This window comes from Bos grunniens, chromosome 2 (assembly GCF_055505025.1).
Source record: "Bos grunniens cultivar Pamir isolate PY7600 chromosome 2, Bosgru_T2T1.0, whole genome shotgun sequence".
NCBI lineage: Eukaryota > Metazoa > Chordata > Mammalia > Artiodactyla > Bovidae > Bos > Bos grunniens.
Genome location: NC_141166.1, coordinates 64,970,203 through 64,990,396, shown reverse-complemented (window position 1 = coordinate 64,990,396; position 20,194 = coordinate 64,970,203). Strand labels below are relative to the sequence as shown.

The following is a 20,194-nucleotide window of genomic DNA, read 5'->3' as shown; positions in this document are numbered from 1 at the left end:
GGTGACAAAAAAAGCATGTTGTTTTTGGGATGAGTTAGGGATGCAGATGAAGCAGGGTGACAGTGTCAGTGAAGCCTGTGAGATGGCTCTCCTGACTGGTTAGTGTGAGCTGGGAGTGGCAGTGGTTTTCTGTTGAAAAAGACTTTAGTGCTACTTGATAGGACCTTTTCCCAGATCCATAAGGATCATGTCTTCATTCCATGTTATTCTACACAATATGATGCTATTGCTTTGGATGTGGTTTCTTTATTAAAGACTGGAGGAGATAAAGCCAAAACAGAACCATAATTATAGTCCAATAGAACAAAGCATGAAATATTCCATGGGGAAGGGGTGGAGAAATAATCTAATGATGGGAAGATACTTCCTTTGTTTAGAGTCCCAGGGTCTGTTTTTTTTGTTTTTTTTTTTTAGACTAATAGTGAGTGTACAAATATGGATACTTTGTGGCTTATGGGATTAATCCAGGGGTTTCATCCCTTCCCAAATAAATATATGTGGCCTGGGGGGCTCCTTGGGGATTATTTGATTGAGTGGTCATGTTGGGCATCATCTGTTCAAGTTTTGTCTGTTTATGATATGAACTTTGATAATTGATAGGATTTTTCTCTTTTTCTCTTGCTCTCAGTTTGTTTACCTGAAATCTAATGAGTTTCTGTTGGTGATCTCAAGGTTTGGGTCAGCTTTCTGTGCAACCAGCTCTTCCTTCATGGTGGTGGGTCAACAGTGGTTGGTGATTATTTTCAGTCTTTGCTATGTAATTGTTTTTCACTGTTATTTTGGCTTAACTAACAGCAAGGTGCTTTGCTCTTGATGATTGGGCATATTTTTGCTTCAGTTCCAAATAACTTGATAAGTTTCTAAGATCAAGGGGTTTTTGCCCTCGTGTTTTCCGATGACCCTCCCCCGCCCTTTCTACTTGAGAATATGGTAAGGGTACTTTGTGTGTGTGTGTGCATGTGGGCACACACTTAAAGGATAAACAGCAAGGCTTCTACACGTCAAATTTTAGTCTTTATTTTTTTAAGCCATTAAAAACAGTTTCTTTGGTTTCTTACTGAAAACACAGCTCCAGTAAGAGGCTGTGTTTTGTCTCTTTGTTACCGCCAAGTCTTTGGCAAAGAAACATAGTACTGAGATTTCAACTAAAAAAGAGCTCATTTAATACATGCTTACATTTTATGTTAATATGGAATGAGAGTCTGGTTTGTTTGTATCTGTATAATGTTTAAATCTTTAGCTTCTCAATTTTAATTGGTACATATTTAAATCTATTTGATTTGTTAGGCATTACTCAGTTCCTTTGATGCAGCATTAAAAAAGAGAATGCTGATTCTCTGAGTATTGAATTTCAAGAAAAATAAATTTGGAGCTGTATGTCCTTCTTTATATAACTGTATTGTGACTGCTTTTGTGGAAATGGAGCACAGTGGTGGCCCTCAGGCCCAGCATGCCTCAGTGTGTGTCAGCAAGACCTGGGACTAAGCATAGAGCTGGCCTGTCTTGGAGCTGATGGGTTCCCCAGCCTTAAGATGAATCTACATTTTAATTTCTATTTCTGCATGCTCTGATTCTAATACTTTCACATGAATCTAAAACAGTCCTCCTTTAGAAAGTGATGTTAATAAAATTTGGAAATGCTCCCTGGGTTTGGACGGTTGGGTGGAATAATGGACTATTCTATTTCTGGTAGATAACTTTTAACCAGTTTAATCTAAATGTACTCCTTGTTCAGTTTTGTAGCTTTTTATGGCTGATATCTTCTAAATGACACCATTATTTGAGTGAATGATTTGGTATGTCAGTATAGAATTACTCAATATTTAAACTATCTTTTGAGAATTTATGTATTTAAAGCCCATTATCTACTTATAAACAAAACTGAATACTATGTGGAAAATCTTGCATATGTAGGGGAGAATATAAACCAAATTTTCTAAATTTTTAGAGACCCTAGATTGCGGGCTGTGAGTTTTCTGGGTTAGATCTGATGAACAGCTTGTATTGCAGTTGAAGGAAAGATGATAATTTTATTGTTTAAAAAAAAAAAACGAAAAAGGCTTCCAAATTTGTTCTGAAAATCCTTTTAGCTAATTTATTTTCAGTTTCCTTAAGGAAGAAAGGTGAAGATGCATGCCTTAGTTGAATAGAATGTCTGTCCTTAGACATTTTTATAATTGAGGTGATTTTTTCCCTTTGTAGTTACCTTAAATGTGTGCTGCCCTTTTGGTCATGCACAAAACTCTGGCAAATGTGTTCTTTCTACTGGAGGACTCTGATCATTTCTAATCAGAAACTGCTTCTTTGCATGTTTCACTCTCTTACTTTCATATGTTGTTTATAGCAATTGTGATAAAAGGCATTAACACTTTCTTGGAGGGGCTTTTTCTCATCACATTATCTGTACCTGTTGAATTTCATTCACTGTAGAAGAAACAGTGTTTCTCCATTGTTAATTGGAAACATTGATGTCCAATTACACAGGCTCTGTGAGGGCAGATTTTTTTTTAATGTTCTTTCTGAATTTTGTTTCCTGGACTTCAGTTTTATGCCACTTGATTTGTGAAATAAGTTTTCACAATTGCCCTTTGCTGTATGTGGCTTTGTCCTTATGTAAAATTGTCCTTTCTGATACTTGAATGAAATAGATTATAAGCATTTTTTCTTCTCATTAGGACCTCAGGCAACTTTTCTGCCTTTGATTTTGATAACGATATCAGGGACAGATACAAAGTGTCTTGGTCTCTGTGAATTTCCTTCTTTATTTAATTCACCTGATTCTGATTACTTGTGCATATTTCCATATTGCCATTTTCTACTACATGTAACTTTGTGGATTTCCCCATTTGTTGTTCTTGGATGTTCTCATTGCATGGAGTAGATGCTGGTAACTGCTCGTAGCAGTGGTGCATGCTGGTCACATGGCCTTCTTTATTACCTCTTACACCTTCATCTTCTCCTGTTGACTAACTGTGCTCCCCTCCCACCCCAACCATCCAGGCTCTCGGCTGCCGGTGATCGCTCTCAACGTGGTGGAAACCAGTGGGACACAAGGGCCTTGTCCCCACCCCATCCTGCACCTAGAAACTATCCTGCCTTTGTCCATGAGCACAATGTGAAGAATGCAGGAGCCCAGCAGAATGCTCATTTTCCTGGCCCTGCAGCCATGACTGACATATGAGTGTTGAGCCTCTTGGGCACTAGGACTTTGTTGTGCAAGTTGATGGTATACATTTCTAGAGTTTATAGAGGATCAATCATATTAAGAAAATTTGGGAGAAGATATTTTACACTGAATCACTCGTTGGGTAGTGTTGTTTGTAATTGAAATCTTCTGTGAAAGGGAAAAGGATCTGAAGAAGCTATATGCCATCAGTGATAGTGACAAATATTTTTGTGTTGCAAAGGATATTTTGGAAAGATTTTTTCGTGATTTTAACATGTTAACACATCACTTAGAAGATTTTTCAGGAGAAGATTTGTGTTTATGAATAAGCTGCCCATTATCACCCCAGCCTCCATGCAGTACCAGTAGATGGAAGTGAGAAGAATCAGTCCCACTGAAAATACACACAGAAGGGAGTATGTCCAGGCCAGGTGGATCAGCCTGTGGTGATACTTTTATAGACCAGTCTTACACACTATTTTTAATACTTCTGAAGTGACCTAAGTCTTAATTTCAGTTGAGTGCCTGAGGTTCTATAATTTAATTACTGTAATATTAAATTTAAAACTTACTTTTTAATAAACACAAGTATTTTAAATTAACAGAAGGTCTAGAAATCACTATAATGTGCCTCATGTAAAGAGAGGAGTCTGAATGGTTACTTTTGCATGATTAACTGATTAATCAATGGTGAGCTGAATGGTTATATTACTACTGAATGGTTGTACAAATGGAACATGTATTTACTTTTGCCTTTTCACTTTTCTCTTTTATCTCATGCATCTGATAGATTTCCCAGGTTTGCAAACAGGTTCATAATCTGGCCTTGCACAACCTCTAAAATAAAATTCTGAAGCCAAAACTGTATCACCTTTAATACTTAATGCATATCACTTTTAATCAATTTTTGCATATGTTATTATTTTTGGTCCTTTATGAACTTCAGAATGTAATTGTGCTCTTTGATTTAACTCATAGAGGCAAATTAACTGGAAGAAATATATTTCTGATGTAATGGGAGATGATATAAAGGGAAGAATTTCTTTTGTCTTTTTAGAGTTTAAAAAATTTTAACAAAATTTTTAAACGTTTAACCTGTATATATAGAGAGTCATTTTATTGTCTGAGAATTCATAATACATCAAGATAATGAAGATTTAATTAAAAATAACATAACTTGTGTACTATTCTGCTCACCTCAGTGGTCAGTCTTACTGTCTCTGCTAGATGAAGGTAAAGTTTCAGAGGGCCTTATATTAGTGGGTTCTTGGTTGCAAATACAATACAACTTGTCCGTATAAGACATAAATAATCAGAAGTAAATAATATTTAGGGAATTTAATTTATAGGCAGGTTTCAATCTGAATTTATTAAGTCATATATAAGTATTCTTTAATGTATCTACATATGAGCAGGTACATATCTTAAATAGCCCAGCTGAAAACTCTGGAAGGCTGTCATCATAGCATGCTTAAACATGGCCACTAATGTGTACCCCTCATGATTCTGCTAGATTTTACATAGCTCAGATTCTTATTGTCAATGGTGATTCTTTTTTTTTTAAGGGAATTTGAATCATAACATTTTAAACACAGAAACTCTGATTTGTTCCATTTAAGAAAAGATTTCATGGGTATGAATATGATTAAAACCTTACTATATAATAGAAACCAGAAAGAGGCATAATATCAACACAGCTTTCTGGTCTCTTAGAAAGTCCTAAGGCTTGACTTCTCTCACTTTAAAATTAATCTTAAAGTCTGAACTCCTGATATAATGCCTCATATTCATCTTACCCAGAATCTTAACTTGGGGAAGTACAGAAGGATTGTGATTGAAGAATAAACTCTTCTGTTTATAGTAAAAGTGGTCATTTCTGTACTTAGAATTTAAGTTAATACTGTTACATTTAAATAATGGAAGAATCACATGGTTTTCCTTTGTTTGAAAACATTGTTATAAAATAGCTCTTTGCAGCAGTGGGAGGATCATAATTGAAAATTCCTGCTGATAGAGACTGGGTTGGAGGGGTGACAGGGCAAGAAGGTAGCAAAGGGTAGGGGAGTGAAGGGCTAAGGCTGAACGGTCATAGAATCAAACCTTTCTACTTCATACAAGTTCCTGTACTCCAGGATCTCAGAGTGCAAATGTTGGGAATATTTCCTGCTGGTATTTTCAAGATGGATATATAAATTGTTTCCGAGGTATGAAGAGTTCATTAGCAGCTTAACCTAAATTAAATAAATTGTCACCAACCTTTTTATACTCTGCATTTTATTCTGTCTAAAAGGTCAGTGATCCTACGTCGTTGATTGGGGACCTAATACACTCCAGAAGCACCTTACTTGGCTGTTTACTCTCCTTTTGATCAGAGGGATCCATCAGCCCAGAACACCAAGATCATGTGATTCAACTTCAGGGCTTTGGCTAATTTTGTTTAACTAATTTTAACATCTTGAATTAAGTTGATTTTGTGTCAGCTGCATTTTTATAGAAACAGCAAAGATAGCAAAGTGACCTTTACACTTTGATGCATGAAAATACATGAGCTTCTTAAGATCATTATTTCTTTCAATGGTAAAAGCACTTCTGAGGCATTTACGTATCTCTGAGTATAATCTGACATTTCTGATCTTGATAGGGTATTCACACATTTTGATGAATTTACAGAGAAAAACAAACTTTATCCTATTATGTATGTGTCTGTAATTTTACAGAGAAAAAAGCAGCCTGTGTACAAATATTGTAATATCAGTATAATTTAGATCATTTTTAAGTGGGGGCTCTTTTATTTAAAGTGTTGACTTGGAAGCTATTGTTATTCATGACATTTGTATCATTCTTTATTGTTAAAATTGCTCAGGATGTAGAAGGTGCCATGTAAACATGTCAGGGTTATACAGCTTATGTTTCTCCTGAATGGAGGACAGGGAGGCAGCTTATTTCATGGGATAAAACCATTAGCTGAGCCTTAATTATGGGAGTTTCTCTTACGTACTAGATTTTTGCATATTTGTTGATTTGCTAAAAAATAATTTTGTTTAGTAACCTGGGTTTATAACTTTCATGTGTCTTGATATCCCGTGTTTCATCTTTCTGTCTTGTGAAACAGGAAAATAGACGAAAGGGTAAGGAGCGGAGGGCTCTAGTGTTTGGGGTTTGATGAGGAAGAAGGGTATTATGCAATGACTGGCTTTATAGGCATAAGAAGACACTTTGATCCCCTCTGCTTTGATCCCCTTTCTGTACATATTCACAGACGTAAACTGAGAAGTGGGAAGACGGTTGTCCTGTGTTAAGGCCGTGTGCTCTGATGGTGGAGTGGTCAGCACTTGAACCACAGTGCTCTGTCTTGGTTGGAGCAGACTCTTCACTTGTAAATCATCATTAACTGCTTTGAAAGACCATTATGTTTCGTGTGCTGAGCTTTGAATATTGAGTTTGAAAATATCACATTGCATTAATTTATTTTATATCCATGGTATATAGGACTTATATGGATTTGGAGAAATAAAATCATCTTGTGCCAATGATATTTAATCTCTTTACCCCCACATACTTCTTAATTTTAATATACATCATACCACATTATTAGTTATACCTTGCTTCCAGAATTGCTGTGAATGCTTGCATGTGAGATGGTCTTATGTAAGGGACCGAATGTGAAGATACGTCTGTGGTGGGGAAGTCCCTCTCTCCATGCGCCTCTGTCTCATGCATAAAATGTGATTTGTCAGATCTTTTCTAGATGTTATGAATCATGTGAATTTAGGTATGGCGTTCAGCTTCTCCTTTTCAAGAACATAAATCTTTTTCCTCCTCTTGTCATATAAATTAACTTTTACTTTAGTCACATGAAATCATTGTGAGAATTCTGTCTTGCTCAGCTGACATTTACCTTGATGGTAAAGATACTAGGGCACAGGCATGTGGAAAATGTGTTATATGACTTCAATTCTTCAATTCTTTTTTTTTTTTTTCAATTCTACAATTTAGTTTTATTTATTTATTTATTTTTAATTTTATTTTATTTTTAAACTTTACAATATTGTATTAGTTTTGCCAAATATCGAAATGTCTTTCTTCAATTCTTGACCCCTGCTAATTTGTAACACACTAGCTCCTTTGAGCTCTTTGCGCTGGTGGGAGGATCATATGAGCCTCAGATAATGAGTGAAATTAGAGAAGAGAAAATTTCAAAAGAGATTGCAGAAAGGAAAAAAAGTTTAATGATGTATTTTATTACTTACACTAAAGTGGAAAAATAAGTGTTCCTCTTTTTCAAGAAGAAATTGTTGTCACAGACTTTTTGTTTTTAGAAGATTACATAAGCCTCTGTTCTCCTAACAGCAAGCCATGGCCTTAATTCTGGGTGATGGTGCTTGAGTGAACTTTTTCTGTTTTGTTCCTGACAGCTGGCCAGCATTTTGTTTACATTGGCATGGGAAGAGATACTTGACTCAGTGAACAACATTCTCTAAGGAGTGTGACTGGAGCCTCCCTTGGTGGTGTAACAAACCTATACTCCTCCTCTTGAAAACAGGTTCAGCAGCTATAGACCTAATTTCTTGTTGTCAAAGGAATTCCTGTTTGTTTGTCTTTAACTAGTTTTAATATGTTAAAAACAAATAAGGTATATACCAGAGTATGATTAGGATTTGTAAGAAGTTGCAGATTTCTTAATAAAGGCTTGATCTACAGACACAACTGATTATTATTAATATATAATGGAAACTATTCAAATTATTAGGGATGGAACAAAAGAAAAGAATGAAAGGTGAGATGATATAGGAAGACAGCTGCTACCTTGGTTTTTCTTGTGGAGCTAGTTAGAGGGGCATCCAGAGAACTGTGGACACATCCAGCATGTGAATACCATCAGAATCTATATTATTACACGGAAGAACTTCCTACAGCAAAGTTACAGTTGAAGCCCAGCCACTAGCTTCAGTGATTATTTAATTGCAGGCCTGCTAGTTTGGACTTCCCTTGTGGCTCAGCTAGTAAAGAAGCTGCCTGCAATATTGGAAACCTGGGTTTGATCCCTGGGTTGGGAAGATTCCCCTGGAGAAGGGAAAGGCTACCCACTACAGTATTCTGGCCTGGAGAATTCCATGGACTATACAGTTAGAACTGGACATGAAACAACAGACTGGTTCCAAATAGAAAAAGGAGTACATCAAGGCTGTATATTGTCACCCTGATTATTTAACTTATATGCACAGTACATCATGAGAAACGCTGGGCTGGAGGAAGCACAAGCTGGAATCAAGATTGTCGGGAGAAATATCAAGAATCTCAGATATGCAGATGACACCACCCTTATGGCAGAAAGTGAAGACGAACTAAAGAGCCTCTTGATGAAAGTCAAAGAGGAGAGTGAAAAAGTTGGCTTAAAGCTCAACGTTCAGAAAATGAAGATCATGGCATCCGGTCCCATCACTTCATGGGAAATAGATGGGGAAACAGTGGAAACAGTACCTGACTTAATTTTTTGGGGCTCCAAAATCACTGCAGATGGTGACTGCAGCCATGAAATTAAAAGACGCTTACTCCTTGGAAGGAAAGTTATGACCAACCTAGACAGAATATTCAAAAGCAGAGATGTTACTTTGCCAACAAAGGTCCATCTAGTCAAGGCTATGGTTTTTCCTGTGGTCATGTATGGGTGTGAGAGTTGGACTATAAAGAAAGCTGAGTACCAAAGAATTAATGCTTTTGAACTGTGGTATTGGAGAAGACTCTTGAGAGTCCCTTGGACTGCAGGGAGATCCAACCAGTCCATCCTAGAGATCAGTCCTGGGTGTACATTGGTAGGACTGATTTTGAAGCTGAAACTCCAATACTCTGGGCACCTGATGCGAAGAGCTGACTCATTTGAAAAGACCCTGATGCTGGGAAAGACAGGGCAGGAGGAGAAGGGGACGACAGAGGATGAGATGGTTGGATGGCATCACGGACTCAATGGACATGGGTTTGGATGGACTCTGGGAGTTGGTGATGGACAGGGAGGCCTGGCATGCTGTGGTTCATCGGGTCACAAAGAGTTGGACACGACTGACTGAACTGATACAGTCCATGGGGTCGCAAAGTCGGACACCACTGAGCGACTCACTTCACTTCTGCTAGTTTAGAGATAAGACCCATTTTTAACAACTTGTGTTAATTCTTTCTGGTTGGGGACCAACTTCTTCCAGCAGAGTCCTGGGAAGCCTTGGTACCAGAGGGTTTGCAGATTGATTCTGTGGCTGAAACGCCCGTTATGCTGGAGCAGTAGCACCAACCAGTGCTTGAATGGGTTGGAAAGACATGGACTGGCAGTTGGAGGAGTTTGGATTTGGTGAAGAGACCTGGGGCTAGTACTGCAAGGTTTTAAGTGAAAGATTTTGGGAATCTCGTATCGCTGTCTTCTTTTCTGATTCACCTCAGCATTTGCTGAATATCTACCAGAACACCACCTCCTTTCTCTTCCTCACACACACAGTCACTTTCCATGATCCTTCCCCTTATGTACTTGTGCTCTTTAGTTGCTTAGTGGTGCCCAACTCTTGTTTGACCCCATGGACTGTGTAGCCTGCCAGACTCCTCTGTCTGGGATTTCTCAGGCAAGAATACTGGAGTGGGTTGTCATTTCCTTCTTCAGGGGATCTTCCCAACCCAGGGATCAAACCCACTATTCCTGCATTGGCAGGTGGATTCTTTACCACTGAGCCACCAGGGAAGCCCCCCTTCCCCCCGCCCCAATTGTACATATCTAGCTAAATTCTGGGGCTGCTGCTGCTGCTGCTGCATCACTTCAGTCGTGTCTGATTCTGTGTGCGACCCCATAGATGGCAGCCCACCAGGCTCCCCCGTCCCTGGGATTCTCCAGGCAAGAACACGAGTGGGTTGCCATTTCCTTCTCCAAATAATCCTGGGTAAATCCATTTCTGTCCTCTGTGCATTTGGATGGGAAATGTGAAATGCCATATCATTAAATAGTCTGACTTTAAATGTTGGCTATTGAGCTCAAGTTTCAGACCTTGAATGCTGCTGAAATCCTGAATCTGTCGATTTTCCCACTTGGTGGCAGTAATGTCTCCTCTTGTAAACCTCCACCATCTCCTTGCTTCTCATTCACTCAGTCTCAGGTCATGACCTTGCTTCCTGTTCACTGAGAAGACAAGCCATCAGAAGTGATCTCCTGTACATCTTACAATCTGATGGTGGATTAATGTCTCTCTGTCAGATCATCTGTGCTCGGTCTGCCCTCCTGTGTCCAGATGGACTGGCCCCAGTGAGGCCCAGTGCTGTTTCACGTGCTCTCCTGGAGATGCTCCTCATACTGAGGCACGAGAAGCGCTGGCTTAGATCTCAGCACCTTGTCATCGTCTTGGCTCCTCCTCTTTCTCATCAGTCAATAAATTCTGCCAGTTCTGACTTTATATCCAGAGTTTGCTTGTCACTGTTTACTGCTCCTGCCCTGTTTCCATATAATTTGTCTTAACCTCGTCTCCCGTCGCCCTTGGCGCCTGTCTCATGCTCCCCATTAATTATAGTTTAGACTATATCACGTTCTGCTTCTGCTCAGACCTTCCAAGGTCCTCATCTCAGACTAAAACCCAAAATCTACATGTTGACAAAAAAATAATTTTTCCTACTCCTTGACTTTGCTCACCTTCCTCAAAAGACTTGGTCAGAGACGTACTCTGCGTGTTCCATCTCTGGATTTCTGCACTTTATCTCTGCCTAGATATTCCTTCCTTGAATCTCCTGTGGTTCATTCTGACACCTTCAGGCTTCTTACCAGAGAACATTGCTGAACTCTAAAATAATAATGGGCCCCCAACCTTCTTTGCATTTTGTGTCCCTGTTACCTTGTTCATTTTTTTCTCTTTGTTTCATGTTACATATATGTTTTCTTTCTTTATTTTTTGGGTATGTTTTCTTTTTTGTCATCTTTACATCCTTTAATAGAATGTCAGCTCTGTCAAGGGAATGCATTTTGTATACTCCCCCATGCCTAGAGCAGTCCTGGGCTCAGCACTCCGTAAACAGTAGTTGATGGTTTGTCACACTTGATGATGAAGGGATAGTCAAAATGATGTCCCTGGCTTCAAGATGTTTACACTCTAGTTATGGAGAAGAGCAGATTTACAAATAACGTACAAGTACAAAGTCATTAAGTGAGGTCATAGAAGGTAGATAAGTTGGAAGCTAAAGAAGGCTTCCTAACATTTACATCAGATTTTGAGGGACACACAGAAGCAGGAGCACTTGTGGACCAGAGGACTGTAGCAAAAGAAAATTTCAAGGTAGCATAGGCAAGTTATGGGCTTCCCTGGTGGCTCAGATAGTAAAGAGTCTGCCTGCAATGTGGGAGACCTGGTTTCCATCCCTGAGTTGGAGAAGATCCCCTGGAGAGGAGAATGGCTACCCACTCCAGTATTCTTGCCTGGGGAAGTCCATGGACAGAGAATCCTGGCAGGCTATAATCCATTGGGTTGCAAAACGTTGGACATGACTGAGCAACTTTCACTTTCTTTCAGGGCAAGTTACAGTCGAGGAGTGATGAATGGGGTTTGAGTAGTTAGTACAGAATTCGTGAGGATGTTTAGTAATAATGACAAACTGACATTTGAGTGCTTCTGTGCCTGGCCTCATTCTGGAGTTAACGGCAGTTATCATTTAACCCAGCCAGTCACTGAATTCTAATACAAATCTGTAAGACGTTTAGGCCAGTGAAGAAATCAGGCACAATAAGGGTGTGTAACTTCTCCAAAGCCATGTTGCTAGTAAAGGGTATGGCTGAGCTTCAGACTCAGCTTAGTCTTAGGGCCCAGACTGCTGTCTGCTATGCTGACTTGCTCCATCACAGTGAAAAACTGTGAGGCCTGTATTTCTTTAGAAAGTGTACTCTGGAGGCATTGTGAAGAGTCATTGTCAGTTGATGGGAGATTGGGATAATTAAGTCATGCTGTATCCATACTGTAATTGTTAAGAAATGAGGAAAATCTACAGGAGCTGCTTATTGGAGTGTGTCAGTGCTACATTGTTGAGTTAACAAACTCTAGTGAAGTGACTCCTTGAGGTATGTCCCCACTTCTGTAAAAGCCGCCAACCCATGTGTCTATTTGTAAGGTGCACAGAAAATGCACCTGGATAAAGAGTGAATTTTCAGAGAGTGGTGTGAAGGAGACATTGGTTTTCTTAGCTAGCGTGTACTACTTTGAATAAGTAAGTATGGATTAAAACGACATGGGGAACAAGACAGATAGCTTCAATGTATTCAGATAAGTGTCCATGAAAAGGAAGGCGGTGGACAGACGTGATAATGCCCTTGTATATTCCTTTGTGTATGCTGAAGAATGGCTGTGTACAGCAACGTTGCCAGAAGCTGCAGAGTGAAAGTGTAACATCTCACTTGTCTTTATAGACTTAAGTGTATTCACAGAAGTTTTACAGCCATCACCACTTCGCAAATTCCAGAACATTTTTCATCATCTTCCAAGGAAACCCTCACCTGTTAGCAGTTACTGCCCACTCTCCTCTCCCCCAGGCCTGCAAGCACTAATCTACTGTTTCTGGATTTGCTCATTCTGGGCATTTCCTATAAATAGACTCGTACAATATGTGACCTCTTGTGTCTGGCTTCTTTCACTTAGCACGATGTTTCTAAGACTCATCCATGTGGTAGCCTGTATCGGTATTTGATTCCTTTCAACGGCTCAGTAAATTCCCTTGTATAATATACAGCATTTTGTCCATCATTTGGTGGACATTGGGTTTCTACTTTATGGCAGCCAGGAACTTTAATGTATTTGCTTCTTTTTTTAATAAACATGTATGTGCATTCCTTTCAGGCATGCACATACATAGGAGTGAAATTGCCCAGTCATATGGTAACTGTGTTTAATGTTTTGAACTGCCATATTGTTTTCCAAAGCAAGTGTACCAGTTTACATGACATTTTCATTACAGCCATCCCAGTTGTTGTGAGGGTGTTGTATCTCCTTGTGACTTTGATTTGCATTTTCAGGAGGCTAATGATGTTGGAATTTTTGTAAACATACTGGCCATTTGCATATTTCTTTGAAGATGTGTCTATTCACATCCTTGCCCATTTAAAAAATTGGCTATAACAATCTTACTTACCTATAGCTTCTGAAATTTTGTCTCCTTTTTTGTTTGTGGGTTTTTTTTTTTTTTAATTTCCCTGGAGGGAAATCTGAGTATTAAGTTTTTTCAAAGAACTAACATTTGCTTGAATGTTCTGGTGCATTGTCTATGTTTGTCCCTATCTACGTGAGACAGAATGTATAGAGTGAAAATAATGCACAGTGACATTTACATTAAATAAGTCTTCAATGTATGAACAACTCTTTACCAGGACAATTAGTTGTTTCTCTCTTTTAGAGAGAATAAAAAGTAAGTTTTGTAGTTTACATCTACAGAAAATGGGATGCTCAGGGATGAATTACTCACTTTTATAAAATTACATTTAAAAAAATTCTCTGTTGAAACTTGCGTATTTGTAAATGGTAATCCTGTCTATTTGTAAGTTGCAGTGGGACAGTTAAATTCATCTTTCTGGATGAAGGGCAGTAAGAATATTCTGTTTGAATGACATGTGTATTTCCCTTGAGAAGAGAGACTGCAGTGAGCCTGTTTGGGTGGTTAGGGGTAAGCCCTGTAACAAGTTATCCAAAAATGAGATAAATCCTCACATGGTTTTTGCAGACAGGCTTCAGTCAGGAGAGGTGTTTTATCTGAAGTTACCCATTAAAATCTCAGTAACCCACACAAGCAGCCTTGAGATAAATCACAGCCTGTACTCAGGGGTGTGGTGGTGAGTGAGGAAAGATTGTTTGCTCAGAATCTTTGTGACTCAGGTGTATCAACCACAGTTTTAGTGGAAGATAGGGGGCGGGGAATGAATTCTATTACCTTTTTGGCTTTGTTTTGAGACAAAGTTTGGAAAAGATTGAAAATGTTGCTGATGTCACTCACAATGGGTGTGCTGCTTTTAATCCATCTCCCCTTCTTTACACATTCTGTCCCCCTTAACCCCTCTTTTACCTTGAAATGAAATAGATTGGAAGTCAGAGGGGATGTGTGGAGTGTTGTTTTTGTATGTCTCCTGACCTAGTGATGGTGTGTTTATAGAAAGTTGACAGACCTTGTTTTTTTTTTCCTTTTTCCTCCTTAGTACTAACCATTTAAAGTTACACTATTTTATTTTGGACTCTTCTGTTTTGAATGCCTCCTAAATGAACATTTGAGATTTCATGAGGATTTTCATTATCATTAAACTATAGTTTGTGTCTTGGTACACATAGAAGTTAATAACTCAGTTATTCAGTGACTGGTTGTTGAGTACCTGCTGTATACAGTCACTGGCCTGTATTTTAGAAAACAGTAGTGAGCAAGAAAGACATCAATTCCTACTCACGACACTTACATTCTAGTGAAGGAGACTGATAATAGTTATACAAACAGATGAAGGTGCTGGGGTTTCAGTAGTAGTAAATGTTGTGAGGAAAATAAAATGATGTCAGTGTGAGTGGGAGGGGCAGGCAGGTGTTCGAGGAGATCCTTCAGTTGACATGTGTAAGGGTCAGCCATCCAGAAGAGAAGGAATAACTCGGGCAGGGTTATTCCTGGCACAGGGGCCTTTGAGTTGCCTTTTGAGGGTAGAAAGGAAAGTGGATGGAGCATAAGTGAGGAAGACGCTGGTGTGATAAAGGTTCTGAGGGTGCTAGGCAGGGGACCAGGCAGGTGGGGCCTTATATATCAGGGATAATAATCGATCAATGGACATGAGTTTGACTAAACTCAGGGAGTTGGTGATGGAGTCTTTTCCAATGAGTCAACTCTTCGCATGAGGTGGCCAAAGTACTGGAGTTTCAGCTTTAGCATCATTCCTTCCAAAGAAATCCCAGGGCTGATCTCCTTCGGAATGGACTGGTTGGATCTCCTTGTAGTCCAAGGGACTCTCAAGAGTCTTCTCCAACACCACAGTTCAAAAGCATCAATTATTTGGCGCTCAGCCTTCTTCACAGTCCAACTCTCACATCCATACTTTGGCCACCTCATGGGAAGAGTTGACTCATTGGAAAAGACTCTGATGCTGGGAGGGATTGGGGGCAGGAGGAGAAGGGGACGGCAGAGGATGAGATGGCTGGATGGCATCACTGACTTGATGGACGTGAGTCTGAGTGAACTCCAGGAGTTGGTGATGGACAGGGAGGCCTGGTATGCTGCAATTCATGGGGTTGCAGAGAGTTGGACACGACTGAGTGACTGAACTGAACTGAGGGAAGCCTGGCGTGCTGCAGTCCATGGGGTCACAAAGAGTTGGACACGACTGAGCAACTGGACTGAATTTGGATTTTATTCCATGTGCACTGGGGAGCCTGTGGTGGATTTTGAGTACGGGAGGGATGTGTTCTTATATGCTCTATTTTTTTTTTTTCTTATTTTTATGATACACTCTTAGAAGATGACTTTGTTGTAGGGAAATCTAAGGCAAGGCTAGATTTTTTTCCTGACCAGCCAAGAGTTAATTTCTGTAGATTTTTAGCCTTCCCACCCAAATTCTTCAGCAGTATATTTTTTTAGAGTGATAACATTATTTTCTGTGGTCTGTGTACAAAGCGCTTACCACGTGCATCCAGGGAATCGAATGCAACACCCTGTTGTTAGCTAATACACACGGTCCTCATTCAGGCTTCCTCGGTGTCCTCACACTGTCTTTCAGAGCAACTTCTGTGGTCCAACTCAGGATTCTACATCAGTGTTGTTTTGATTCTTGAGCGTTTTAATCTGCAGCAGTTCCTTGGCCTCTGTTCATCTTTTGTAACATTAGCATTCCTAGTAGTACAAAGTTATTGTTTCATATAATGTCCCTAATTTAGATTTAACTGATTGTTTACTCACTATTCAAGTTAGGCATTTTTGGCAAGGAAATTTTGATGTGTCTGTGTATGTCTTTCTCTCAGACACCGTGCCTGTAGTGCATCATGTCACAGGGTACTTGATGTCACTCTGTCCGTTACTAATAGTGTTACTTTACTGAGTTAAAGTATGTCTTTGCACTAAGGAAGTTCTTTTTTTTTTTGATAATTGAAAAGTTATTAAATACCTTGTGTAAGGTTATTTTCCTTTGTAATTGAAAAAATGTCAGATACTTTGTGTAAATATTCTCTTTCCCAACAAACTTGCACCTAATGGTGAAAATGAGTTATTACAGTTGTTAGAAATGGCGACCTGCTAACCATCATTCTAAACCAATTAGTTGGTACTCTACAGGAAGAACTTTTATCTCTCTACTTACACATGGATTCAAGGATACTATTATTTGGTTTTAATTCAGTTATCCATGAACATTGTTATTTCTTTTTTTAATTAATTTTTTTGGAGTAGAAGGCAATGGCACCCCACTCCAGTACTCTTGCCTGGAAAATCCCACGGACAGTGGAGCCTAGTAAGCTGCAGTCCATGGGGTCGCTAAGAGTCGGACACGACTGAGCGAATTCACTTTCACTTTTCACTTTCATGCATTGGAGAAGGAAATGGCAACCCACTCCAGTGTTCTTGTCTGGAGAATCCCAGGGACGGGGGAGCCTGGTGGGCTGCCGTCTATGGGGTCGCACAGAGTCAGACATGATTGAAGTGACTTAGCAGCAGCAGAGTTGCTTTACAGTGCTGTGTTTCTGCTGTACAGCTGAGTAAATCGGCTATGTGTATATATATATTCCCTCTTTTTTGGATTTCCATATAGGTCACCACAGACCATTCAGTAGAGTTCCTTGAGCTATATAGTAGATTCTCATTAGTTATCCATTTTATAAATGCATGCTAAGTGGCTTCAGTCATGTCTGACTTTGTGACCCTGTGACTGTAGCCCACCAGGCTCCTCTGTGCATGGATTTTCCAGGCAAAAATACTGGAGTGGCTTGCCATGCCCTCTTCCAGGGGCTCTTCCCCACCCAGGGACTGACACGTCTCATGTCTCCTGCCTTGGCAGGTGAGTTCTTTACCACTAGCACCACCTAGTGTCTATATGCCACTTACTGTTACTCCTTTTGAGAGTCAGAACTGTCCCAGGGATCTTCCTAACCCAGGGATTGAACCCAGGTCTCCTGCATTGCAGGCAGATTCTTTACCAGCCGAGTCACCAGGGAAGCCTGTGAATACTGGGGTGAGTAGCTTATCATTTCTTCAGGGGATCTTCCCAACTCAGAAATTGAACCAGGGTCTCCTGCATTGCAGGCAGATTCTTTACCAACTGAGCTACCAAGGAAGTCCAAAGAACCGTCCCACATTTGGCCATTGAGACCCTATACACTGCATCCTGTACCTCTTAACATGTCCTCTCACTTTTTAACCACTTTCTTATTTTTCAGCATAAGAATTTCCATATTCTTCTTACACTCTCCTTGCCTTAGCCCTGAAATCAGCCATTTATTTAAGAGCCCTGATTCCTTTAAGTTAAAATGGTGTTTAGGAGCCAAGATCTGGGTACTGCTTATGTTTGTTGCTGCTATAAATGTCACTTACCAGTGGACAGTTAAAAAACTAATATGTAGGGCTTCCTAGGTGGCTCAGTGGTAAAGAATCTGCTTGCCAATGCAAGAGATGTGTGTTCAACGCCTGGGTCGGGAAGATCCTCTGGAGAAGGAAAGGGCAACCAGCTCCAGTATTTTTGCCTGGGAAGCTACAGTCTGTGGAGTTGCAAAGAGTCAGACACAACTTAGCAACTAAACAACAAACAACAAAATGTTGAAATCACAAATACATTCAGATACTCTTAACCCCAGTCTAGTACCTTGGGTTCTTCTCTCCCACCCAAGTTCCTCATTTCCATCTCCCTTCTCTTCTGGTGAAAAACCTGACTTAGCATGGATACCTCTATGTTCCTCCAGTCATGCTGTAGATGCTACATAGTTTCAGAGTTGCTATATTCGTATCACCATCAAAAGCAAGCCTACTAAGTACAGTTCAGTATTTCTTCACAGTTCTTCCTCCCCAGGCTAAGAGTAAATAGTTCCAAGTATGATGCTTAAAATTCACTTGCATTAATTCCTTTTTTTCCTTTCTCCAATTATGGCATTCTTTCTTGGTAAACACATTTTCATTTTTCTAGATGATGCCATATTCCCCTTCATTGCAGATGAAGTATATATATTTTTTCTTACAGCTTTACTGATGTACTCTGACATACAGTAAAATATATTTATGTAAAGGATGAGATCACTGACTCAATGGACATGAGTTTGGGTAAACTGCAGGAGTTGGTGATGGACAGGGAGGCCTGGCATGCTGCAGTCTATGGGGTCGCAAAGAGTCAGACACGACTGAGCAACTGAAGTGAACTGAAAGTGTTTGATAAGTTTTGGCACTTACACACCTGTGACACCAACACTATAATCAGGATTAATGATGGATATGGTCAGTGTAGTTTTAACTTAGATTTCTCTTTTTACGAGCATATTTTTATATGTTTACTAGTCTTGCATATTTTTTTGTTAATTGACTTTTTACCTGTAGTGTCCCTTTTTCTTTTCTATTTTTAACAAGTTTTTGATGAATATTAAGGATATTAACTTTATGTGGACAATGGCAACCTGGAAAATTTCGTGGCCAGAGGAGCGTGGCAGGCTGCAGTCCATGGGGTTGCAAAGAGTCGGATATGCACGCTTGCACACACACACACATGATATCTGTAACTAACTCATGTAATACTAATTGCAAGTATATTTTCAATTTGTCATTTGTCTTTTTATTTTGCTTTTAATAAGTTTTAAATTTTTATATAAGCAAATCTGTCTCTCTTTCTTCAGTAGTTTCTGGATTTTAATAGGAAAGTTTTTTCCCCTGCCACATTTTGGAAGAATTCAGCCATTTTTGTTTCTAGCACCTCTATGCTTTCATTTTCTTAAAATATATATTTGAATCTCAGATCCACTTAGAACTGCCTTGTTACTAGGTGTGAATAATGAGTCTGTTTTATTCATTTCCAGATGACTTTGCAGTTGTATCAACACTAGTTTTTTAAAAATTCATTATGGTGCTAGGATAACTGGATATCCATATACAAAGAAATGAAATTGGACCCCTGCCTCACATCATACAGACAGTGAACTCCAAATGGATCATAAGCCTAAAGTTAATAGCTAGAACTATGAAAATCCTACAGGAAAACACGGACCAAATCTTTGTGACCATGGACTCAGCAATGGTGTTTTAGGTGTGATACCAAAAGCACATGTGACAAAACAAAAAATAGATAAGTTGAAATTCATCAAACATGAAAACTTTTGTGTCTCAAAGGATGTCATCAGGAAAGTGAAAAACATCCTGAGGTATGAGAGAAAATATTGGTAACTTTTATTGAGTTCTGTGGAGTGATTTGGCTTTTTTCTAGGCTTTCCCTATTCCTAGAGAGGGTTTGCCTTTCTTCAGTCCTTCTAATCAATGAACACTTCTTCATCTGCTCCACTACCTTCAAACTGTTTTCTCTCCCCTCCTGCGCCTTTTTTTTGTTTGTTATGAGTGAATGTGATTTTAAGACCTTATACTGTCATTTTCGAGTGGTTTTATGAGAAAGCAGGAGTAAATCTTGCATGTTCAGTGTGCAGCGCGTAATGTGCGTAATCCCCATGAATGTCTTTTGCAAAGTTCATAGTCATATCTCCTCTACTACTGCCCCTCTTTTGTTATCTCTTTTCCCTTCTGAAAGGTGCATTAAATGTATACTGCAACTTTCAGTCTATGTTCGTTTATTTCCTGCCTCGTGTTTACCATGTCTTTTTATCTAGTGCCTTCTTGGTGGTTTTCTTAATTTTTATCTTTTAATTTAATAATTTAACTCTGTTTAGTCTACTGTGTCCTGTCTATTGAATGTCGAATGACTCATTTAATTTCTCATTTCTCAGAATCTACTGTTAAAGTTTTATAAGCTCCTTCCTTGTTTTATTGATTCTTTCCTTGCTTTCTGTCTTTCAGCACATTTAATATGCTTACTTTAAACGCTCTTTTAGATCA

The 20,194-nt window shown here is 39.3% G+C and overlaps 1 protein-coding gene across 14 annotated transcripts in view; it reads left to right on the top strand.

Annotated features, from left to right (window-relative positions):
- EPB41L5 (erythrocyte membrane protein band 4.1 like 5) overlaps nucleotides 1-20,194 on the top strand; it is a 167,482-nt gene that overhangs the window by 79,232 nt on the left and 68,056 nt on the right. For 3 of the 14 annotated variants that reach the window (XM_086349610.1, XM_086349605.1, XM_086349631.1), the window contains one exon: nucleotides 3,001-5,429. The exons of 8 other annotated variants lie outside the window; for them this stretch is intronic. In XM_086349610.1, the coding sequence (XP_086205736.1) occupies nucleotides 3,001-3,181 (181 nt within the window). In that variant the 3' untranslated portion in view covers nucleotides 3,182-5,429. Of the gene's footprint in view, nucleotides 1-628; nucleotides 5,430-20,194 lie in introns of those variants that run through there. 3 more of the 14 variants (XM_086349623.1, XM_086349616.1, XM_086349639.1) reach the window with 1 other exon arrangement.